The following is a 26,536-nucleotide window of genomic DNA, read 5'->3' on the forward strand; positions in this document are numbered from 1 at the left end:
TGATTGTGGAGGGCTCAATTATAACAGGATTGAGCCCTCCACAATCACCTGGAGTGTCGCTCCGAAAGCTAGTGCGCTTCCAATTAAACCTGTTGGACTATACCCTGGTGGAGATTAACTTTGTACACCCCAGTCCAACACCAGCATCTCCAAAACTTCGTCTGGGATCCACCATTGCTGTTGAAGCTGCACAGCAAGTCAAAATGACTATGCATACCTTCCAATTTACTGAGGGTTGGATGGCAAGGCTGATGACTACTGGCTATTCCTACTTCTATAAATAAGGAGACAAGCAAAATTCAGGACTGAACTCAATGTGTCATGATTCACAAATCACTACAGCAATAGTTTGACTTTTTACTAGTAAGTTTTATATTCGTACAAGTATTCCTTTTGCCCAACTTTATTTTTCAAATTGAGCTAGGGATCTATGGGTCACAAATGTTAAGCCAAATTTTGATTTTCTAAAGAGTATTTATCTGTTTAGGCATTTGCACTTTTCAGGCAGATGGGGCTTTAACTTCGACCCTCTGGTCCAGAGGTAGGGGTACCACCACTGCATTACATTTAACCAGTTCTCATGGTAGGATTTGAAGCCATATTCAGAGCATTAGCCCTAATGTCTGGAATTACAAGCTTAGTAAGTGTTTCATTCTCCCACTGTCTCCCAAGCAACAATTCTGAATAAGCCACATTGTTCCTTGTTACCTACAAATGCTTCAGCATTAGCCCAATAACGGCAGCACCAAAGTGTTGATTTGTCAGCCAAGAAACCATTGCTCAAAAATGAAACTGCAGCAATTAAAGTCAGTACCAACAGATGTCCCAAGACAAGCACAATAATTAGTATCAAGGATCTGAAAGTCCAGGTTTTAACCAATTGAAAGAATGCACAAGTTTAAACAAAATGCTAGGCAACTTCATAAAAAAGGTAGTTGAGGATTTTTTTATTTGGAAACATCAGAAATGTAACACCCAATACTGGGTGCACACCTTTTATGAATAGGCATACATCTTACTACTGGAAACATTTTACATGTGCCTCAGGATGTTAAAAACACAAGTAGAACTCACTCCAATATCAATACACAAAAAAGTAGGACTATGATCAGATCCAATCTTTAACCAATTATTACATCCAGGGAGATCTGAGCAAATACAATTACTGAGTGCAATAATCTACTATATCATGGGGACTCCAGAAATTTTGCTCCATAATAACAATGTATGAACATTTTAAATCTTATAAATAAAATCAAGTGGAAGAAATGAAAACATTACAACCCTAATTGAATCAGAGTGCTCCTCAACAGTAATATGGATTGGAAATTGCATGTGTTTAGGAGCCACTGAATCTGGCTCTTAAAACCAATACAATTCTATACCTAAATATACACAAGACAGACAATCACTAACATACATTGCGCATTTACAAGAGATTGACTACCAAAGTGATACGACTGTACACATTCTGGAGTTAAGACCATTAGAATGACAGAGCTATGCACTATATTTGCAGGATTTATTTTGTGGAAAGGATCAGAGCAACAATCAGGCCATAAAGACCCAATACTTCAGCAAAAATGAGGATCAGGATCATCCCGACAAATAACCTTGGCTGCTGAGCAGTTCCTCGTACACCAGCATCACCTACTATGCCAATAGCAAAGCCAGCAGCAAGACCACTCAATCCCACGCTCAAACCAGCACCCAGCTGAAGGAAGCTCCTGTAACATGAACATAAAGAAGTAGTTATATTCAAGTTGAGACATTTTCAATTCTGAAAAAACCCTCACTCAACATGCTGCAGGAATTGATCATGCTGCTCCAAATGTAGGTAAATATCCAAAGTAAATGGCATAGTTTATTTCACAAGATTTCTAGAAATGTCATCCTTTGCATACAGTCCAAACTAGAGATGACACTGCCCATAGCTCCTGAAATTTTAACAAGATCAGGAAGTATGTTCAAAACAGCAAAATTTGTGTAATTGCAACTTGCACTCAAGTCAGGAAGAGACCTAATTTCTGCACTGAACAAGACTGTACAATGGAGACCTTAGTGCTCAAAAATGTGAGATCACATTAGGTAAACCTATAAAGTGAAAACCACAGTACACTTATGGCAGTAACATGGTGACATTATCCATCCATCACAACAAGGGGGTTCCAGATGTAGGGAGGTATGGGACAAAGAAAACAGCAGAGGCAAGTGGTGAAGAGTGATTTAGTGTTAACTTCTGGATGTGTACAGCCAAACAGAAGATACTGAAGATAAGGGAAGATGCTGGGACTCCATTAAGCCCAAGAATCGGAGATAAAGCCAAACCAATCTGGAATAAAGTTTCAGAAACTTTGAGTCAACCTGTGCTGTTCAGGTGGAGTCTGTCACAGATCAGTATATCAATAGAGAACACAGCTAGCCAATCTCCAGATCTTGGCTGATGTACAAATATTTCACTTTACCACAGTAGTGTAGGTGGATGGAGAAGAAAATCCTGACATTTCAGGGTTTATTAGCCAATACTAACATTTGCCCATCTGATTCAAGCCTTTAAACTTAAAGGCCAAAAACCACAGCTTATCCACAACATGTAAAAAGCTATTAATTCAAGAAACTAGTTTAAAAGATGCTGGAAGTATTGGTCAGACAGCACCTGTGGAGAGATACAGCTGATGTTTCATTTCAATAATACAGCTTCTTAGAACTGAAAAAGTAGCTCAACAATACATTTAAGTTTAAAGGAGGTATGGAAGTAGTAGAGAATAAATAAAGTCTGCCTGTGGACAAGAACAAAAAATGACAACACAGAACCATGTGGACAATCATGCCTGTACCAGCTCTTCAATTGCACCTGAACTTGTTGCATCCCATAACCCCTTTTCTGCTCCACCCCCACCCCTTTCCAAGGGAAGATTCAATTGTGACTTACTCACTTTAGGCATATTCCAGATTTTAAGCTAAAACATTTCTGAAAAGTCATCTTAAATCAGTGTCTCAACCCATCCAATCAATGTGAACAGTTGCTCCAGTCCACGCTGCCCAAATCCCTTGTGATCTCTCATACCTACTCAAAAGAGGAATCCATTTATTCAAAGGCAAGATCAAGTAGTGAAAAACAAAAGCAAAAGTGTTCGTGCCTCTCCTTACTCACTTGATTGGTAGCCAGCTTTGGTCAAATTAACCACAAAACAAAATGATAAGGTTCAATGCAAATTTCAAAATGCATAGAAGTGGTTCATGTCTTATCTTTTGACATTTAAAAAAGAAAACTTCGACAACATGCTTAGGAGTTGAAACTGGGCAGAAACAGATGAAAACATTTTTCAGCTGTAGATCAAGATAAAGTTTTCCAAGCACTGGATTAAACTAGAGATTTCAAATGGTAATGAGTATATTTAGAGTGATAAGACTGCTGTACAAACTCCGATCTGACTATTGGAATGGCAAACATTTGATAGGAATTTCTTTAATGCTGAGTAATTTTAGCATTTTACTCTTCTCCATTTCTGGATTCTACATGCACAGCAACAAAAACAATTCAACCATACCTCGTAGGGCCAGGAAGTTTAACATGTTGGTGCAAGGATTCACATATCTACTTCTAGGTCAATTTATAAGTTGAAACTTCAGAGCAATATTGAAAATCTTGATTTGAGAAAAATCATTTCAGTAACTATTTAATTACACCTCAACACAATTGTATCAAGGTAAACATTCTGTGTCTTAAAACACTGCAGAGAACCCATATGGCTAACAGGCAACATGTTAAAAATTGCCTAGGCACTACCTACCCAAAAAAAGCTGAAATGAGTTGATAAGTGACTCAATTTACACTCCAGTTGATGGTATGTGTAATTTAGAGCTGTCATGCAACAATTACAGAGCAGCAGGCAGGTCACTATTGACTGAATGCCAAGACCACTCAGCTCCTGACCTCATCACAACCCCAGTCTGGACACAGGCAAAACAGGTGAACTCCAGGAGAGAGATTGCCTTGAACTGCCACTAAAATTGTACCAAACCTAAAATCAATGGAAATTACAGGTCTCCTTTGGCTGTATCACTTGTGCATAAGAACAATGGCTACAGTTGAGGTCCATCACATCAATCAAGACACTATACAAGTTCTTAGCATAATGTCCACAGCTGTCTTCAGCTGTCTTCCTCCATCAGAAGGATATGGTATTGACAGGACCCAGCAAGAGACATTGAAGCAGCCTGTACCAATAGACAACACTAAGATCCTGACTTGGGCAAAGGAGAAAGTAAATCAGTGGGTGCAGATGCAGAGAGAATCAATTGCTCCAGAATTTTATCTTCCCTTGATATTCAATGCCATTAGTGCTCTTGAATACTTGTGTGGTCTACCATTGACCAGAAACCAAACTGGATCAACCATGGACACCAGAGCAGATGAAAGGCTGGGAATTAGTCTGAGTAAACTCGTGACTTTAATTTGTAGATGAACAGGCTTTAAAGAATGTGATGGAATATTCTACTTGTCTGAGGAGTGGAGCTCCAACTCTAAGCTCAACACCACATCTGGACAAAGTTTGTTCCAGTGGCACCCCATTCACATAGGCCAGTTTAGTAGGGTACACCACCAACATGCACTGCAGCAACTCACCAAGGCTCCTATACAGGATCTTCCAAACATTCACCCTCCACTACCTAGTTGGAGGAATGAATGGAATACTACTGACTGCATATGCCTCCAATGCCACATAGCATGAATTACAATTGCCATTACTGCATTAATTGGAGCTCCCAGCAGTACAGTACATCTACACCATAATCTATGGCAGTGGTCCAAATAGGCAACTCATTACCATCTTCCAAGGGAGGGGTGGTGATCTATGGTGCCCACATGCTAAGTGTTTGACAACCTACATCTGCATCCTTCAAAACAAAAGAGACAAATTTAAATTTTCAGAGCAGCCTATTTAAATGGGACCACAGGGCAAGACTAAAACAATCTTATAGTCATCTAAGGACAATCAATTGTTCCTGTAACTGGAAACACCATACATTTCAAGCAAATCCCTTGCAAAGAATAAGGCCTTGCTTACAAAGTCCAAAGATTACAGTGCTTTAACTGTAAAGTGAAGCCCTACCAAAATTTTATACAAGATTCTGTACCAAAAGCATCAACATGTTCCATGCTACTCAAAGTTCACTACTGTAAATGACCAGTCTCAATTAGGTAAAATCTTAGATCAGTGTTATGATCACCTAACATCTAATTATATACCAAAAGTGAATTCAACATCCGTGTCCATTCCAATATCTCCTTCCTTACAATACCTTTTGTTTTCAAGATCACATTAGGATGCTATTTCAATCAAATTTCTGCTGTACACAACCCCAGAACAGACATGTTGCCAGCCAAAGATCTCAGCATAAATTTACATTGAATCTTACAGAAGGGAAGGAGGATAATGAGTCAATAACATTCTTCAGTCTCCTGCATAGTAACTTGCCAAAAGCTAAAATATTCTACACCTATTATTTCAAAATATTTGAAATCAATTTCCCTGGGAGGGGAAAGACAAACATTTTCCATATGTTGCCATTTCATCTAATGATTAAGTTAATTCAATCATCTGAGCCAGTCTATAATTATGCATATAATTATAAATATTAGTGAATCCATCTCCTCCATTTACTGTACTAAACATAAATACACAACTCACCCAATAGCCAGCTTCAAATTTTGATGCAAAGTCAGGGCTCACATTAAAGGATGCATCCCAAACAGTCCACTCCAGGAAAATAAATTTTAAATGTTATGGTAAGATTGACATGCTCAACACTTTCTGGCTAAGAGATCCCTGAATAAAAAGGGTCAGACACTGCAATGGTACAAAAATTGGACAGCGACAAAACAGACATAATGATTGCTGTTTCTTTAATACTGGAGAACAGTGCATTGTTTTGCTTGATATTTATTGATTGTCTAGAACTGTACAGGTACCAATGCCAAAAATTTAAGTGAAGAGTAGCAGCAATAAACAGAGGATTTAGAGGCAGATGAAACTTAAATGCAGAGAAGCACAATATTTTGTCAGAATAAGGAGTGCCAACATAAGGGAATAACTTTTAAATGGAGTTGCAGCACAGGAGCAAAGGTAACTACATATGAATGCACAAATCAATGAAGAATGCAAGTCCAGTTAAAGAATACAAAAGCAAGGAATTTATAATGAACTTTTATAGAATACTGGTTCAACTGGAGCACTGTCTGCTGTTCTGGGCACATTTAGAGGTTGCAAAAAGAAACAAAAAAAAAGTTATTCCTGGGGCAAAGAACTTCAGGTAGAAACTTTGGAGAAACAGGACTAGTCAGAGGATTGACCATGGTCTTGACAAAGATTTGGAACTATCCACTGGCTGATGATCAAAAACAAAAATGAAACAGATTTATGGTGACTGGCAGGCAAAGAACAGTCAAAAGGAAAAGGCTACATAGCAAGTGACTAGGATCTGGAAAGCACTGTTGGGCCATATTCACTGGAGACCTACAAATAAAACAGATTGCAGGGCCACAGAAAAAGCTGAAGTAGACAACTTTCTTAGAATCAATACAGACACCAGTCCTTGTGATTGCAATGCATGACTTCATGCTGACATTCAGTTCAAATATGATTCTCTTGAATGAAGTTTTAAATAGCTAAACGGAAAAGAAAAACATCAATCACATATAGAGCAGCTAGGCCATACAATGCAAGAAATTCCCAGTTAAGGGAGACTTACTTGAATAATGTTATTTTTTCTGTCAGTGAGTTGGCAATTAATACTGCCACCACCAGTCCATAGATAGCAATAATACCTGCCATCACAACAGGAATGATGGATTTCATGATCAGCTCAGGTCTCATAACAGACATGGCAGCAATTCCTGTTCCACTCTTAGCGGTACCATAAGCAGCTCCTAGAGCTAAAGAGGGAGAAAACAAAAAGAATAAGCATGCTAGAATCAACCAACCCACATCTTACTGAAGTAATTTGAGAATTTGCACTCTGGTCTATACAAGCTTGTTTAAACTCCCAAATGCACAAACTGCTTCTAAACTTTTTAATAATACTCCTGAAGAGAACAAGTTATTCATTAGTTCTAAGCCACTAGGTGAAGCACAGAGTTGGAAAGTGGAAGAACAGCCTGTAAAATCCTCACCAAAATCAAGCTGATCTACAATTCTCACTGCAAGGTAGCAGTGTAAGGCAACAGATGGCATGTTTATTTTAACCAGCCTGATTTTACTAGCTCACTCAGCTGGTGTTGGTCACTGGCTCCAAACTACCATCTGATCAGGTCTATATTATATGCAATGAGAATGGAGTTGTTTTCCACTCTCCCAACACATAAGGAAGCTTACATAAAAACACTTCACTCAGTTTAGACAAACTGCCAATAAGAATCCAGAGAATAAATTCTTCAAATGCCTACTGAAGACAACGAGACAAAACCCCCACCTGTATGCATAAAATACTTATGCATTTCAAATACCATAATCTACAAACATTTAGAGAACAGCTAGAAAGCAGGTTTTGTTAGCTTTAACTAGAGACTGAATGGCTTCTTTCCATTCCATATATTTCAATGTATACGATTATAAAAACTACAGCTGGCAGCAGCAGTAAACACTGCTGTCCAATAGCAGCGGTTTGACCCTTGTGTTATAAAATAAACTCAATCGGATTTACCAAATTGAGACTTCAGTAATTCCAAGATGGAGATATTTATTAAATGCAAACAGTTCAGATTGCAAATTTACATTATACACAAGCAGGACACCACAATTATGCAAACTTCATCTAGACAGCTTAAAACCAACCTTCATCACATTCAGTAATGTGATGCTCAACTTGCTGCATCAGAAAATAAAGTGAAGTTATGAAACAGATGCTGCTGAAAGGGGAAGATCCAAACAGTTCCCTGGATTAACTTGGTAAGTGGGGAACTAATCAAAGACATTGGACACAGGATCAAAGGAGTAGTTAACTTTTAGTTTATATAGAGGGAGTGTACTATGTTATCAATAGCAAGATTTATTGGGTGTCCCTCCATTATTTCTGCAGTGAGAACATTACCAAAGCATGACCCCTCCATGACAAAACGCAAACCAAAGAGGATGAAGGTTGCTCAGTCATCAAGAAAATGTAAATACTAGTCACCCAAGTTACTATTTCAGTGGAAAGGATGTCAGTTGGAACAGGACTTCACTAAAAACACAGCCTCTATGAATCAGTGATCATTAACTGTAGCAGTAGTCATCCCACATTCAGGATTGTATGCATACTAAAGTCCAGAGGAATTAGCACCCCTTGGAACATTGTCATCCTGTTTTCCCCCTCTGGTCAAAGAGGGATGTTCAGAAGCACAGTATAGTTTCACCTCCATCTTTATTTCAGGCCCTGGAGAGGGAGAACAAATCACCCATGTGTAGACAGTTCAGTCTTCTCAAACAATGATTTCTCAATGAACTGGTGTCATTTTACAGGGAGGAGCATCCAGATAAGGCAACATACTTATTAATTGGGTGACCATTACCAATTGATGTATCAAAGGCAGGGAGACCAAGCCCTTTACTGTTATACAAACAATGTTCGTAACCTCATTAAATGGATTGGTACAATGGATACATTTCCCCTTGTAAGCTGACCTTGCATACTGAATGCATCCAATATTGTTAAGTGGCTCGGCATAATGACTGCTTTGCCACCTTAACCCAGCATCCCTTGCCTCCAACATCCCATTATTAATGACATTCATCTTATGAGTCATGCTCAGCTGAATCTCTGGTTTAGAAAACTCAAACTTTTCCTACCTGCTCATACCTACACATTCTCAACAGGCTTTGATTAAGTTAGTTCAGTAAGTGTGGCTTCAGTTGACAAAAAAAAGCAGGTCACACTGCCTATCCCTAATTGACCTTGAAAGAGCTAATGCATTGGTTCATACAGCAGTGAACATCTCATGAACAGGAAAATTGTTTCTAATACTAGCCAGCAGACATTAGAGTGACAGTTACAAAAGTGACCAGTGTCTAGAATTCAATTCCATAACCAGATAAAAATTCAGCATCTGGATTTTTAATCCAGTTCTAAAATCTATTAAAGCAATTACTCCACTGGTACATGGGACCTTTGAACTACTTTGATCAAGAGATTTGGCAGCTAATGACTGAAGTCAATCACATTCATTTTTGCAAATTGTGCCAGTTTAGACCGATAGTTGAATATACAACAGGAGAGAAAATTGAAAGTGGAATTAGGTCCAACACTGCACTTTCAATGCCCCATAAACAAAATGTCTACTCAGACAAGAATAGTAGCATATTTCTGTCAAGTGGAGGGCCAGCTAAAGCAAGAAATTAGATTAGAAAAGTTATTAAAAATCTGAAAAAGTAAATGTTTAGAAATTAATCAGAAGGTAATTGGAACTGATATGGACAATTTTCTAATGCCATTCAATATAACAGAAGTCATCTGAAATGACTACATTTCTCAATTGAGACCTTATAAATAAAAAAGTGTATACAAACCTGGATATTGTTACCTTTAACTGATAATTCAAATTAGAATTTGGGTTTCAGCACTAAGATGCCATAAAGACCATTTTCAGAAGTGTTCCTTGCTATGATTCAAGAATTCGTGTGCAAAACCTGGATTATAAATCCCATGAATCAAAGAGATGCAAAGTTGTACAGATGGGGGAAAGTTTACAGATGAATGTCAAAGTGAAATATAGCAACAACTAGAAAAAACAGGTGCAAAGAAAGCTGTAAACTGGAACAGGAATTGACTTGCCAACCTCAATCTTGTCCCATTATTCCAGTTTTTAATTTATTCATAATTTTATACAATTCTGTAACCCAAGATGGCACCAGAACATTATATACTTTTCACTACTGGGTGAAAAAATTAAATCTAAAGTCATAGCACTATTTTTGAGGTAGTGACACACAGATCTGGGCAGAAATGCCTAAAGAGCATGACAGACAACAGACAAGGCACTCATTTCACCTCAAATGGCTACCCTGCTGAATAACAGTTGAATTATCTTCATTTTCTCAGTAGCAGTTGCTGTGGAAGGAGCAAGACAACCAGAGGCCCAACAAGGAGGTAGCAGTAAAGTTTAAAAACATACTGAGCAGGAGCTGATAGGACTGCTGGGTAAGCAAGGCTTTATATTTGGGTGGAATGGAGGTTAGGGCAGTTGAATGTTCCTACTGCAGAATGTGGGAGGTAGGGTCACCAGTGTTCCTATTAACTGCATCTGCAGGAAGTGCATCCAACTCCTCAAAACACATTATGGAATTGGAGCTGGTGAACTTTGGATCATTCAGGAGGTAGAGGGGAGTACTGAGAAATCACAGGGAGATATCACACCTCAGATACAAGGTGGTGGTCAGGAGACAGAGGGAACCGGCAGACTGTTAGGGATCCCTGTGGCTGTTCCACTCCACAAATATATTGCTTTGGATACTGTTAGTGGGCTTACTGGGGTTAGCAATAGGGCACAGCTGTCCCTGTTGCTCAGGAGGGAAGGGGGAAAAAGAGGAGCAGAACATTAGTTGTTGGGGACTCCCAAGTTCAGGAGACAGACAAGAGATTCTGTGGGAAAGAGGGAGACACTCAGTTGGTATGCATTGTCTCCCAGATGCTAGGATTTGATGTCTCGGATCACGTTTTTGGGATCCTTGCAGGGGATGGGGAGTAGCCCCAAGTTGTGGTCCACATAGGCACCAAGGACAAGTAGGAAGAGATGGGAATTTAAGGCAGAAATTCAGGGAGCTAGGATAAACAACTCTCTCTGGTTTGTTGCCTGTGCCAGCAAGGTGGAGAGAAAGGAGTTTAACATGTGGCCACAGGGATGGTGCAGGAGGTTGGGTTTTGGATTCTTGGAAAAGTGGGCCTCCTCTTGGGATAGGTGAGACCTCCGCAAAAAGTATTGTCTTCACCTGAAGCAGAGAGGTACCAACATTTGGGGGGGGGGGGGGGGGGGGGTGGAGTTTACTAATGCCCTTCAGGTGGGTTTAAACTAGTTCGGGGTGGGGGGGGGGGGGAGATGATGAGGATTAATTGGAGTATATAGGTGGTTGAGTGTCAAAATAAGATTTCAGGGTCACAGAGGGCACTGGCAAGCAAGAGGTTGGTTTGAAGCGAGTCTATTTCAACACCAGGAGCATCCAGAAGTGAACTTGCAGCATGGGTTGATACCTGAGATTTCAGATGTTGTGGCCATTTCAGACAAGGTAGAGCAGGGACAGGAATGGTTGTTGCAGGTTCCAGGATTTAGATATTTCAATAAGAACAGTAAAAAATGAGGTCTGCAGATGCTGGAGATCACAGCTGCAAATGTGTTGCTGGTCAAAGCACAGCAGGTTAGGCAGCATCTCAGGAATAGAGAATTCGACGTTTCGAGCATAAGCCCTTCATCAGGATGCTTATGCTCGAAACGTCGAATTCTCTATTCCTGAGATGCTGCCTAACCTGCTGTGCTTTGACCAGCAACACATTTGCAGCAGATTTCAATAAGAACAGAAGACAGTAAGAGATGGGGCGTGGCATAATTAGTCAGGACAGTATTACAGCTGCAGAAAGGACATTTGAGAAATCAAGTGAGGTGGTATGGGCTGAGATTACAAAGAAAAAGGAGTGGTCACCCTGTTGGGAGTTTTCTATAGGCCTCTAAATAGTTCCAGAGATTTAGAGGAAAGATAGCAAAGATGATTCTCAGGAGGAGTGTAACCAGGTAGTTGTTATGGGGGACTTTGACTTTCCAAATATTGACTGGGAATACAATAGTTCAAGTACTTTGGATGGGTCAGTTTTTGTCTGTTGTACACAGGAAGGTTTTCTGACTATTTATTCAGGCCAAAAGGGACAAGTCCACATTAGATTGAGTACTGGGTAATGAACCCAGCCAGGTGTTGGATTTGGAGGTAGGTGAGCACTTTGGTGCTAGCGACCACAATTCAGTTATGTTTACTTTAGCTATGGAAAGGGATAGATATACATCAGAGGGCAAGAGCTACAGCTTTTTTTTGGGGGGGGGGGGGGGGGGGGGGGGGGGGGGGGGAAGAAGCAATTAGTGCATTAGACAAGATTTACAATGCATAACGGAAGGAAACTGCAGGGGATGGGCACAATTGAAGTGTGGAGCTATTTAATGAATAGCTATTGCATGTCTTAGATAAGTACATATCCGTCAGACAGGGAAGTTGAGTGTAGGAGTGGTTTACAAAGGAAGTTGAATCTTGTCAAGAGGAAGAAGGTAGCTGGTTAGGAGGAGATGTGATGGCTTAGTTAGGACGGTTGAGTCACAAAGTAGCCAGGAAAGACCTAGAGAGCGCCAAGATGAGCGATGAGGGGGTCAAGAAAAGTTGTTAGTGGATAGAATCAGGGAAAACCCTTAAACTCTATAGGTATCAGGAAAGACTGACTAGAATAAGATTAGGGCCAATCAAGGACAGTAGTGGGAAGTTGTATGTGGAGTAAGAGATGAGGAAGCACTAAATGAATATTTTTCATCAGTATTCACAGTGGGAAAAGATAACATTGTCAAGGAGGATACAGGCTACTAGACTAGATGGAATTGAGGTTCATAAGATGGTGGCATTAGAAATTTTGGAAAGTGCAAGAATAGATAACCCCCAGGTCAGATGGGATTTATCCTAAATTTTCTGGGAAGCCAGGGAGGAGATTGCTGTGTGTTTGGCTTTGAACTTTAGTCATTGACTACAGGAATAATACAAGACTCTAGGACAGCAAATGTCACCTTTTTCCAAGGAGAGTAGAGGCAACCCTGGTAATTATAGTCCAGCGAGCCTTATTTTACTCACAACCAAAGTGTTGAAAAAAAGATTCTTGGTAGTGTGGATGAGCAGAGAGGTCTGTGTCCACAAACAGATCTGTCAAAGTTGCCACCCAGTTTAATAGGGCTGTTAAGGCAGCATATGGAGTGTTTGCTTTTATTAGTAGAGGGATCAAGTTTCAGAAGCATGAGGTCATGCTGCAGCTGTACAAAACTCTGGTGCGGCCACACCTGGAGTACAAGTTCTGGTCACCACATTCCAAAGCTTTCACATCCTCCTTGAAAAGTATCTAGAGAGGATACTCATTAGGATGCTGCCTGGTATGCAGGGAAGGTCTTACAAGGAAAGGCTGGAGGACTGGAGGCTGTTTTCATTAGAGAAAAAGTCAAGAGGTGACTTAATTGAGACTGAGGGTTAGATCAGATGGATTGAGTGCCTTTTTCAGAGGATGGTGATGGCCACCACAAGAAAGCATAGTTTTGAATTGAGGGGTGACAGATGTCAGAGGCAGTTTCTTTACTTAGTAGGGGTATGGACACTGCCTGCAACAGTTGTAGACTTGCCAACTTTGCAGGCATTAAGTGGTCTCTGATAGGCATATGGACAAGAACGGAATGGTGTAGGTTAGATGGGCTTCAGATTGGCTTCACAGGACAGCACAGAGGGCTGAAGGGCCTGTACTGCACTGTAATGTTCTATGTCCTATAGAAAGGACACAGGACATCCAAAGCTAATCTGCCAATCTATTTAAAAAAGGTTCTTAAACAGCAGGATCCCACTTGGGCTTCAGCAAGTGATAGACTGAAGCTGCCCACTGTTCCTCCAATTAGTGCAGGCACAACTTTAAATCTTCACACATTGTGTCTCAGCACACGAACAGAAATAATGCAGATAGGTTGAGAATTTTAAAGTCACCGGTCGAACCTCAATGTGTTCATTCCATTCACTTGACTGTCCATACTTCTGCTCATTACAGGGAAAGCTTTTGAGTCATTCCTGTTCACTGGAACTCTACCTGATCCAGCAAGTTACAAATTCATGGTGTTTTGCAACCATCAGGCAAAAGCCTGCTAAATCAGCTCAAGACAAGATTATTCTAACAGCTGTTTTTTTTAAACAAAGTATCAGCTTTGTTTAGTGTAACATTACAACTGCTCAGTTAAAAAAGGGCCCCTACCCCCATAAAGGTCAGAGATAACCATAAGACTAGAGATAGTAACCAATACAAGACAGATGAACAGTAAACTATTTCAAAAATCAATCATGAATTCAAGTGGCCTGGATACAATTGAAGTTTGGATCCATGGCTTTAAGTGAGGGTAAAGAGGGTCATGTGACCTGTTGACATCTGCCCAACAGTAAGACACTGACTGTAAGGAGGTAAAAGTTTAGATTGGAATCATTTAGATGTGAACCTTCGCTCACTATGGATACCCTTTACTCTGGTAGGGCAACATGCAGAAATAGCCAATTTGTTCTTCTACACACCACCTATAGGGGTTCCAACTGGTGTATAGTTTGTTTAGGGTTGCCACCACATCAACTAGCTACACTAGCTATTTTTAAGTGTGCATACCTTTATCAATTTGAAAAAAGGTCAACAGATATGGCATGGATGAGACAACCTGACCCACAAACATCTCCAGCATTTCTTTTCAATTTAGATTGGTATGGTTTGCTTTGCAGTGCAAGTTTATGGTGAATAGGTTTATGACATCCCAGAAAGGTGTGGTATGAAGTTGGAAACCATTGTGCTTTAAACCATCCACTAAGATGAAGGGGAACTGGAATCCAAAATGCTAATTAGCACTTCCACCATAATTCAAAGGTTGATGAGTTACTGTTTTCTCTGCCTCCTTTCCCCCTTAGCAATCAAGATCAGGTTACAGTCTTCCCCACAGATCAAATGATTATTACATACAGCAGTTGTGTGGCCAGAGAAGAGGAAGGTTTGGTTGTGCACATTACCACAACCACATGCAAGAGGGACAGCCTTTGGCCAACAACATCCTGCAATCCCCAAAGATCGCAAGACTTTTGCCCTGGCATGGTGGAGGTGAATCATTAATTCACTGTTAAGAATCATTAAAATAAAGGAAAGCAACTAGGGTCTGATATGGTATTAAGTTTTAAAGCAGGGAACAGAAATCATTAGAAACTGGGAGCAACTGTGGACTGTTACATGACTAATACCATGGGAGATGCAATGTGAACCAAATATAAAAAATTTTTGCTAGATTAGATACCCTGCAGTGTGGAAACAGGCCCTGCAGCCCAACAAGTCTACCCTCCGAAGAGCACCCCACCTAGACCCATTCCCCTACATTTACCCCTGGCTAATGTACCTAACACTATGGGCAATTTAGCACGGCCAATTCACCTGACCTGCACATCTTTAGACTGTGGGAGGAAACCATGCAGACACAAGGAGAATGTGCAAACTCCACACAGACAGTTGTGGGAGGTGGAAATTGAACCCAGGTCCCTGGCACTGAGGCCAAAATCCTAACCACTGAGCCACACCTATCTTGATTTTTGACTTCTCAAAAATCTTGAAAATTGCAAAATTTTTCTCATTCCTTTTCTGCTATTCAATTAAACCTCAAAGGGTTGTCACTAAAGAAAGTGATAACTGGTGAATTACCCATCTCAGTCAGTCAATCTAGCGACAGTTAATATTTCAGTATTAGTTGCATTAAATGTGGAACTTGCATCCTGAAGGGGGGAACATTTTATTCATATCAGGTCAGGTCCTTATGTGCACAAGGATTCACAAGTCAGCATGCCTCCAGCTAACTTGTCAACCAATCAGTACCCTTTTCTCCAGTAGCCCAACCTGCAAAAGTATCCAAATTGTTCTTCTACAAGCTATCTAACCAGGTTCCAACTGATATATAGTTTGTTTAGGGATGCCACCACATCAGCTAACTACACTAGCTATTTTTAAGACAAGCGTGCATACTTTGATCTCAGTTTGGAAAAAATGTCAACAGATAATAGCACGGATGTGACAACCTGAGTAGTGTTGACATACCAACTACTGCAATGAATAGAAATCACAAAAATGCTGATCTAAGCAGTGGAATAAGGAGGAACTGGTGTGCAGAAGCAGAGCATGCAGGTCCAACAGTCCTTTATTTAATTTTTTTTTTAGATATTACAAAAAGCACCCCTAATCTTGAGGGTATAGATCTATTTATCCTTGAAACAGAGAACAGAACAGTACAGCACAGCACAGCACAAGCCATTCAGCCCACGATGTTGTGCCGACCATTGATCCTCTTGTAAGGTAAACCTAATGTATGAACTCTCAAATGTCTGTGACCTTATGCATATCCAGCAGTCTCTTCAATATCCCCAATGATCTCACTTCCACAACTGCTGCTGGTAACGCATTCCATGCTCTCAACCCTCTAAAGAAACCACCGCTGACATCCCCTCCATACTTTCCGCCAAACAGCTTAAAACTGTGGCCCCTCGTGTTAACAATTTCTGTCCTGGGAAAAAAGTCTCTGGCTATCAACTTTATCTATACCTCACATTATCTTGTACATCTCAATTAGGTCCCCCGTCTTCCTTCTTTTTTCCAGTGAAAAAAGTCCGAGCTCAGTCAACCTCTGTTAAATAAGCTCTCCATTCCAGGCAGCATCCTGGTAAACCTCCTCTGAACCCTCTCCAAAGCATCCACATCTTTCCTACAATAGGGTGACCAGAACTGGACACAGTATTCCAAGTGCATTCTAACCAAAGTTTTACAGAGCTGCATCAAGATCTCACGACTCTTAAAACAATCCTCCTGTTAATGAAAGCCAAAACAACATATGCTTTTTTAACAACCCTGTCCACTTGGGTGGCCATTTTAAGGGATCTATGTACCTGCACACCCAGATCCCTCTGTTCCTCCACATTGCTAAGAATCTGGTCTTTAATCCTGCACTCAGCTTTCAAATTTGACCTTCCAAAATGCATCGCATTTATCCAGGTTGAACTCCATGTGCCACCTCTCAGCCCATCTCTGCATCCTGTCAACATCCCGCTGCAGCCTACATAAAGCCCTCTATACTGTCACCGATACCTCCAACCTTTGTGTTGTCTGCAAACTTGCTGACCCATCCTTCAATCCCCTCATCCAAGTAATTAATAAAAATTACAAACAGTAGAGGCCCACACTCCCATATTAGATGGTCATTAGAGTATTATACACTAATGTCAGTCAACCTGAATTTGCCTGGTGCATGTACGTGCACATATTCAGGGTGGGGAAATTGAGACCACTAAGTCAGTGAATCAACATGGGATCCCAAAATCGGCTTATTTGGCATTAAGTCAGTGTTCATTTAATCCAAATTTTGATATTAAAATCTATGATTAGAATCCCAATTATTTCCACATTCAGGGTGTTAATTGCTACTGTACTGTGAAGATTTCAAATCCAGTTTAAAAAGCAACGAGCAGTGAACAGCAAGTAGAATCCCAAATGTGAAGAGGCAAATGGTAAACACAGTGCTCTATAAACCTAAATTTAAATATTCTGGAGTCAGAAGAGTATCAAATTAGATGAATCTGGTTCATGCCTCAACAGGCCTCAAAGACAGGGTATAGGCCATTATTCAGGTTCATAATGTAACTCATTTATATATGTTCATAAATTCAAATGCAGGGAACCTGTTCTCTACTGAAGGAAATGCCTAAGCCTTGTGCTTTGTTTTGAAGCTCATATTGAGCTATTACAGAATCAGACCCTTTCAGTCCAACTCATCCATACCAACCAAATATCCACAATCAATCTAGCCCCATATCCCTCTAAACCCTTCCTATTCTTGTACCAATCCAAATGCCTTTTAAGTGTTGCAACTGGACCAGCCTCCACCACTTTCTCTGGAAGCTCATTCCGTACATACGCCATCTTCTGCATGATAAGCTTGCCCCTTCGTTCCTTTTTAAAATCTTTCCCTTTCACCCTAAACTTACGCCCACTAGTTCTGGACTCCCACAACCCAGGGAAAAGATTTGTCTATTATTCCTATCCACACCCCTCTTGATTTTTAAAGCCTCCAAGGTCACCCCTCAGCCAGTGAAAAAAGAGCTCCAGCCTATTCAGCTGGTCACTATAGCTCAAACCCTCCAACCCTGGCAACATACTTGTAAATCTTTTCTGAACCCTTTCAAGTTTCACAACATCCTTTCTATAGAAGGAGACCAAAATTGCACACTATACCCCCCAAGTGTGGCCTAACCAATGTTGTACAGTTACAACATGATCCTATATTCAAAGTTTGTACCACAGCAAAACCTCAGCCAGCATAGCATAAAATTAGTTTGTTTGAAATTTGGTATTCTTACATTTGTCCCAAAAAAAGACAAAAAGCTTCAGCAATACATTAATATCATATCCAATACACAGGTTAGTTATTACCAAATATTAAATGGGGAGAGAGTTGCTATTGTTTTTAAACCAGTTTATAATTTTCAACAATTAATCCTCAAGATTAACTGAAGGGCTGGAGACTTGTCAATGATTTTGAAGAACGTCACATCCAATAAAAATTCTCAGATCTGTGCATACCCAGCACACCAAGGTTAATTATCCATTCAAGGAATTTACATTATTGCAACATAATTTAGATTGCTTCAATCTTTCACTAACAGGTCACCCATGGCGTTGAGAAAACCATTCAAACCTTAAGAAACTATGGAAGTGCTGGGAAAGCCAAGCAGAATTGCACTCATTGGAAGATATCTAAGTTTAATGTACTCTAGTATCTTTCCGGCCAAAAGAATTTCAATTCTTACCTAGGGCAGTTATCCCTTCAAAAACCACCCTGCAGTATTTGTTATTTTACAAAACTGAAACCACCAGACGCAAAAAAAACTGTATAAAAAGGCAGATTAATTCGCTACAGATTGATTTTAAAGCTAATTATCTTAGACGGTTATAAAGCTTCCTGTAGGGCAAAACTAAACCCAAATTCAAATACACAAACCCCGAATCCATTCAAAATATGCACAAAGTGCGATGACGCTGCGAATATATTAAAAATAGGGAGGGGGGGCACACTTTTGTCCTTTAAAAGCCTTAGGGCATAAAGCTAATTGGAAACGTTGAATTAGAAGGTAAAAGTGAAAGTGTTGCAGTCCACGTATACACACGTTAACACCCGCACCCCAATCATATGATCCGCTCGGGACTGTCCTTGCCGAAAATTACCGAACCCTCCTTTGCACGCGTCCTCCACCCAAAACCACAACGCACCATGGGTTGTCGCGGACCGGAAATACCCGAACGGCGGCACCCCCACCAGTCGGATAGGCCCGAACAAGATTCGGGGGTAACAGTCCCACCCTCCGGAAATACCCGACATCACTCAGCTGGTGACAGAAAGAGCCGAAGTGTCTCGAGCGGCGGCAAGTAGAGAAGGATCTACGCAGACAAGAGCGTCCACTGCAGGAAATACCGGCACTGGCAACAACCCTTCCCCATTAGGGGGTGAAAAATAATAAAATAAAAATACCCAGCCTCACTCGTGATCATTTTATAGTTAAAAGCATACAAATATACCATAACCTAATGAACGAAGCACCCTCTTTTGAGGGGAAGAAGAGATAGATAGTAACAGGCAGTCTCTCCATTCCTCTTGATAGGGACAAACACGAGACTCACCGCTAAAAACCATTGCAGCTGAGGCGCCCATCACTGCAAAGAAGGGAGAGTATTCGGGAATTTCGGAGGTGGACATCTTGTCAGTGATTGGCGTGAAATACTAACTACAGGCGAATATACAAAGCAGACGGCTTGTCGTCTCGTTTCTCGCTCTTCTCTTCTATCCGTCTACTGTTACGTTGTCTTGCTTTTTCCTGTCTGGATTTTCCCCACCAACCTTTCCCGAACACCACCTCCCGTCACACAGGGAGAAGCTCTGCTCCTGCCCGACCCTAAATACAAACTACCAACAAAATGGCGGGGCGGGGAGAAGCACGTGACCGCGCCCGGGGGGGTCAACCATTGTCGCCTTGCAAATGGGGGGGAATTACACACAGCAATCCAACTTAAACTGACTCTCTGGTTTACCACCGACAGACGCAAATTTTGTTTATAGCTGTTACATTTTAAAATTCCAACTTGAGCGTTTACTCCCTTTTGTAAGCTTAAAGCAGTGGTTGTCATAAAGGCTTTTCTTTCCTTCACTCCTGAGCCGCCGTGTTGGTAGCCTCCGCTGCGGGCTCCTGTGTAAATCTGCTCGATGGCTCAACAGGGCCAAAAAAAACCTTTAAAAGGATAGATTTTCAATTCCAACGGACAATCCAACACCACTATTCAAACCCTTTGCCTTCTTCAGCTGTTGTCACTACGCGTTTATTTCTTTAAAGTCTGCACTTGTTCTGTCTGTGGAAGACATCAAATGTGCTGGGAATGTGATATTTCATTCAATCCTTTGCATTCAGTATTTTGTCCATCGCACCTGTATCTAAATGTACACCCGGGCACACAATATTTAATTGACTTTCAGGATACCCAAATCACCGAACTGCCCTTGAGTGTATTACATTGCCTGAAGGGATTGGGATATTTTTAATTTAAACTAAAGGTCATTTGTGTGACCTGAAGAGGTAGTCGATGACTACAGTAAACGTCCTCTTTTCATGCATTGCTGCGCTCGAATTTAGTTTTGCAGTAACATTACCTATCAAATGTAACACTGCTGTTTTCTGCTTGGATCGAGTATCTTTGCGCACACTCATCAGCATGTGCGACCTGTTTGAACTAGCCTTGGAGCCATAGTAAATCGAGGCAAGAGGCAAGGCCATGTTCTATGGAACTAGGGCGACTGATCTTTTCTCCCTTTGCCGGGTCAGGACAGATATCCTGAAGGTCCTGGACATTTGGTTTGGAGGGCTGGGGCATGCGTCAAAACGTAGGAAGAAAGTATTGCCAAGGTAAGGCAGAAACTTGGCAGATGGAAGCATCATCAGGTGTGATGCTCTCCGTGGTGTTGTACAGGTCATTCTGAATGTAGATTTGCTTGCTGAGCTGGAAGGTTCATTTTCATACGTTTTGTCACCATACTAGATAACATAATCAGTGAGCCTCCAGATGAAGTGATGGTGACATGGCCCGCTTTCTATATATGTGTTTAGGTTTCCTTCGGTTGTTAATGTCATTTCCTGTGGTGACATCATTTCCTGTTCTTTTTTCTCAGGGGGTGGTAAATGGCATCCAAGTCAATGTTGATAGAGTTCTGGTTGGAATGCCATGCTTCTAGGAATTCTTGTGCATGTCTCTGTTTGGCTTGACCTAGGATGGATGTGTTGTCCCAATGGAAGTAGTGTCCTTCCTCATCCGTATGTGAGGATACTAATGAGAGTTGGTCATGTCTTTTTGTGGCTAGTTGATGTTCATGTATCCTCGTGGCTAGTTTGCTGCCTGTTTGTCCAATGTAGTGTTTGTTACACTCTTGGGAGGTATTTTGTAAACGATGTTAGTTTTGTTTGTTGTTTGTATAGGGTCTTCCAATTTCATTAACTACTATTTTAGTGTGTTTGTGGGTTTGTGAGCTACCTTTATGTGAAGACATCTGAGTGGTCTGGCAGTCATTTTCGAGATGTCTTTGATGTAGGGGAGAGTGGCTAGGGTTTCTGGATGTGTTTTGTGTGCTTTTTGGGGTTTGTTGCTGAGAAATCAGCGGATTGTGTTCATCGGGTCCCCGTTCTTTTTGAATATACTGTGTAGGTGATTTTCCTCTGCTTTGCGTAGTTCCTCTATGCTGCAGTGTGTGGTGGCTCATTGAAGTAATGTTTTAATGCAGCTTCATTTGTGGGTGTTGGGATGATTGCTTCTGTAGTTCAGTATTTGGTCAGGATGTATTGTTTTCCTGTAGGCACTGGTTTGAAGTTCCCCATTGGTTGTTCCCTCTACTCTGACATCTAGGAATGGCAGTTTGTTGTTGTTTTCTTCCTCTATAGTGGATTTTATGCTAGTAATGGTATTAATGATGGTCTTGAAGGTTTCCTCTAATTTGTTTCATTTGGTGACATCAATGTAGCAGATCCAAAGTTTAAGTTGGATGGTTGGCAGAGCTGTTTGTTTGAGTCTGCGTTACTGCCTCTGCTAAGGACCCTGATATTGGAGATCCCATGGGTGTTCTGTTGGTTTGTCTGTAGGTTTTTTTTGTTGAAAGTGAAGTGGGTGGCAAAAACTTAGCAGATGGAGTTTAATGTGGGAAAGTGTGAGGTTTTGTATTCTAGTTGGAAGAATCAAAAGACTGACTATAATTCAAAAGGAGAGAGACTCCAAAAATGTGCAGCACAGAAAGATCTGGATGTTCTTGTGCATGAAACACAAAAAGGTTGGCATGAAACACAAAAAGATTAGCATGCACGTGCAGCAAGTAATTAAAAAAGCAGATGGATTTTTTTTGCCTTTATTGCTAGGGGGTCAGTTTAACAATAGGGAAATTTTGTTCCAACTGTGCAGAGTGTGGTGAGGCTGCACCTGGACTACTCTGTACAGTTTTGATCAATTTACTTTCAAAAAGGATATTCTGGCATTACAGGCAGTTCAAAAGAGGCTAGAGGGCAACTCTGAGTGTCAGGTTAGCTGAGGAGGGAGCATAGCATTGAGAAAGATTTGTTTGGTAGTGCAGAACTTGAGGATTGCTGAAAAAGGGCATTTGTTTGAAGCATCATGTCTTGTTTTAATCAGGGCAATTCACTAGAAATACCAATGTAAAGAGAAAATACATCCTATATGAGAATGCTGGTTGGTTGGCAAGTAGGTTCTGTTTTGTAGAATTATTGCCATGGAGAATGCACCAGTTGATAACTGACAGTTAACTGCCAAGCTTTGCATAAAATGTAAACCAGGCAGGTTGACTCTGATTAGTTAAGAAATTACCCTGAGAAATGAGCCACAGAATGGCTGTTGAATTTAAGTAGGAAAAGCATATGTATATGTTATTCCTGTCTGTAAAGAATGGGAACCTGTGCATCAATATGCCCAGTAAACGGAATTGCGTCACTTTGCAAATTCAACTGACTGATTGTACTCCAAATAGGAGACAGCCATTTCTCATTTCTCAGGGCAATACGTGAACCAACTAGAATCAAATTGCCTAGTTTAAAACTTTAACAACCGAATTCAAAAGAAAAAAAATGATTCTGGGCAATCCAAGATGGAGGATGGCGAAAAAAATTATGGCTGTGAGAGCTACTCCTTTTTTGAGGTATTTTAGGTGTTGGAGGTGATTTCCTCGAATTCCAGTAACAGCAATTGCTGTTTTATATGCTGTTGTATTGTTTTGGAACTTTGGAGAAAAATAAAGGCAAAACAACGGCACTTTTTTAATGGAGAAGTACAGACAAAAGGCAGCACATGGTCAGTGAAGGAGAGAGAGAAAGAAACCTACACTGTTAGCTGAAACAGCTATGAATCTGCGCAGTTACTGCCTTTGCTGTTTGAATTCATGTATCTCTGGACATCGGAGTGTGTCTAGGAAAACTTAATACACAGCAAAATTCACAACTTATCATGGAGGAACCTGTGCGGGAGAGCTCACAGCACAGGAACAGATAAGTGCATAATATTTAAGTTAAATCTACAATGGCGAGTAGAGTGGGTTCTTCCTTGATTATATATTTATTGAGATCTGTCTCCTGATTACATTTTAAAAATATAAGCCATAAATATTAACAGGAGAATCGACGTATTCCTGAAGAAGGGCTCATGCCCGAAACGTCGATTCTCCTCCTTCTTGGATGCTGTCTGACCTGCTGTGTTTTTCCAGTAACACATTTTCAGCATAAATATTAACAGCCTGGAGCTTTTTTTAGGGCAATAAGATGGTGCTATTTTCTGGGTTTGTAGACTGTGTAGGAGCAAAGATAGCCTTTAGTGGAGTGATATGCTCTTCTTGTCAGATGTAGGAGTTTAGGAAGAGGTTACATGTTACTGAAGATTATGTCTGCAAGAAATGGCTTTGGTTGCAAATCCAATCATATTGAATGGATTGGTTGAATCGACAAAGGCAATAAAGAATTTACAAGAGGAGATGGAGAGATACTAAACGAGTATTTTGCATCAGTGTTTACTGTGGAAAAGGACATGGAAGATATAGAATATGGAGAAATAGATGGTGGCATTTATAAAAATGTCCATATTATAGAGAAGGAAGTGCTGAATGTCTTGAAATACATAAAAGTGGATAAATTCCCAGGACCTGATCAGGTTTGACCCAGAACTCTGTGAGAAGCTAGGGAAATGATTGCTAGGCCCCTTGCTGAGATAATTGTATCTTCAATAGTCACAGGTGAAGTGCTGGAAGACTGGAGGTTGGTTAACATGGTGCTACTATTAAAGGTGGTAAGGAAAAGCCAAGGAACTATAGACCAGTGAGCCTGGCATTGGTGGTGGGCAAGTTGTTGGAAGGAATCCTGAGGGACAGGATTTACATGTATTTAGAAAGGCAAGGACTGATTAGGGATAGTCAGCATGGCTTTGTGCGTGGGAAATCATGTCTCATGAACTTGAATGAGCTTTTTAAAGAAGTAACAAAGAGAATTGATGAGGGCAGAGCAGTGGCCATGATCTATAAGGACTTTAGTAAGGTGTTCAAAAAGGTTAACAAGGTTAGATCTCATGGAATACAGGGAGAACTATCCATTTGGATACAGATCTGGCTCGAAGGTAGAGACAGAGGGTGGTTGTGGAGGGTTGCTTTTCAGACTGGAGGCCTGTGAGGTGGTATATTTTGGAAAAGCTAACCATAGCAGGACTTATACATTTAATGGTCAGGTCCTAGGGAGTGTTGCTGAACAAAGAGACCTTGGAGTGCAGGTTCATAGTTCCTTGAAAGTAGAGTCACAGGTAGATAGGATAGTGAAGGAGGTCATGTTGCAGCTGTACAGGACATTGGTTAGGCCACTCCTGGTCATGTTGTGGCAGTACAGGACGTTGGTTAGGCCACTATTGGAAGGATGTTGTGAAACTTGAAAGAGTCCAGAAAGACTTTCAAGGAGTTGCCAGGGTTGGAGGATTTGAACTATAAGGATAGGTTGAATAAGCTGGGGCTGTTTTCCTTGGAGTATCAGAGACTTTGAGGTGACCTTATAGAGGCTTACACAATCATGAGGTGCATGGATAGGATAAATAGACAAAGTCTGTTCCCTGGGGTGGGGAGTCCAGAACTAGAGGGCATAGGTTTAGAATGAAAGGAGAAAGATATAAAAGGGACCTAAGGGAGTGGAAAAAACGGAGTGGAAAGAAATCTGCCTTTCTCACCTGGCCATATGTATGATTCTAGAACCACAGCAATGTGTTGACTCTTAACTCATGTATAAATCCGAGCAAACCATTTAGTTTTATTAAACCACTACAAAAAAGTTAAATACAACCAGGCATCAAAGGCACATTCTACTCTGATGACTTGTGCCAAACTTGGGAGAACACTGTCACAGCCTGACAGTGGTTCTCATCAAATCATAACCTACAGTCAATGTCCCAAACTTCTCTATCAACATTCCTGAGTATGTCCTATCACCTCTGCAGGACAGATCCCAGAGGTGACAACACAATAATACATAGTCAGGAGACAGTGACCTTGGGATGCTCAGCATTGACTCGAGGCTCAATAAAGACGTATGGCATCAGGTTAAATGTGGTCAAGGAAATTTCCTGGTCATCAGTATTTACCCTTCTTCATTGCCTGATGAAATAAGTACTCTTTTATGTTCAAAAGGCACAGAGTGAACAGTGTGCAAAGTAATTTGAAAGGCCACATCAATGTGTGCTCATTAATATCAGTATGGACTGAGTACTGAAGAACAAATCTGCCAAACTGTTGCATCAGCAAATAGCGAGAACCAAGAAGAATGAAAACCTTCTTGATCTCATCCTCACCAACCTACTTCTCGCAGATATTATCAGCCTGCGGCAATATTGATAGGAGGGACCACTGCGCAGTTATGGAGACAAAGGATGGAGTTTTTTTGACTTCTGACTGATGTGGCATTGGCAAGAAAGTTGAAAAAATATGACAAGAATGGAAAAATTAGATTCTCAACATTGAGAAAAGAGGTTGATTTCCCCTTAAAGTTTCAATATCTGAATGAGAATCCTGCTCATAAAAGGCAACATTTTAGTTTCTATCATCCCAGGTACCAGTGAGAAACCAGATGATTTGAAAGTCACGGCAGTTTTTTGGGGGCTGCAACTCACTTAGATCTTCTTCAGGTCTCCATGTTGACCACCATTCACCAACATCTTACAGTCACTGTCCATCGGCAACTATCATCTCAATGGAAGTCAACAGCAAAGCAGCAGCATCACTGCATGGCATATCTCAGACTAACTTGTAATATAGTTCAGCACTTCACTGTTGCAATCTGGTCTCACTGACACCTTTCATTACAATATGCTTGCCAGGCCACTCTGCGTGCAGGGACACACACATGCCTCATGCATCAGAACAGGGTACATTTCAGGCCACTCAGGTTGCTTACTTATGATTCATTCACTTTCTGCTTAATTGGACACACAAAGCATCTCTGTCTGGCCACTTAATTCAGTGCTTACAAATTCACCAATAGTTCTGTCTTGCTTTTTAATGCAGCTAGAAAGCCAAGCAGCTTGTCATCCTTGCTGGCAATGAACAGTCATGGGGGCAGTTATATTACTGTATAGCACCGTGTTATGTCAATGTCACACCTACAAAATGTGG

General features: G+C 40.8%; 1 protein-coding gene across 1 annotated transcript; it reads right to left on the minus strand.

Moving 5' to 3' along the window:
- Positions 1-930: 930 nt before the first annotated feature.
- On the minus strand, positions 931-19,774 carry atp6v0cb (ATPase H+ transporting V0 subunit cb). Its single transcript, XM_060840656.1, has 3 exons — positions 19,486-19,774; positions 6,757-6,940; positions 931-1,727 (listed from the first exon to the last, which is right to left on the minus strand). Exons 1-3 carry the CDS (start codon positions 19,559-19,561, stop codon positions 1,523-1,525), a joined length of 465 nt encoding a protein of 154 aa, XP_060696639.1. The 5' UTR covers positions 19,562-19,774; the 3' UTR covers positions 931-1,522.
- Between the last annotated feature and the right edge of the window lie 6,762 nt (positions 19,775-26,536).

This window comes from Hemiscyllium ocellatum, chromosome 20 (genome assembly GCF_020745735.1).
Source record: "Hemiscyllium ocellatum isolate sHemOce1 chromosome 20, sHemOce1.pat.X.cur, whole genome shotgun sequence".
NCBI lineage: Eukaryota > Metazoa > Chordata > Chondrichthyes > Orectolobiformes > Hemiscylliidae > Hemiscyllium > Hemiscyllium ocellatum.

Coding starts and splice junctions, on each gene's coding strand:
- atp6v0cb (XM_060840656.1), bottom strand. CDS start 19,561: ATGTCCACCTCCGAAATTCCCGAATACTCTCCCTTCTTTGCAGTGATG. Junction 6,941..19,485: donor AGCTGCAATGGTTTTTAGCG/GTGAGTCTCGTG, acceptor CTCCCTCTTTAG/CTCTAGGAGCTGCTTATGGT. Junction 1,728..6,756: donor GAAAAAATAACATTATTCAA/GTAAGTCTCCCT, acceptor TTCATGTTACAG/GAGCTTCCTTCAGCTGGGTG.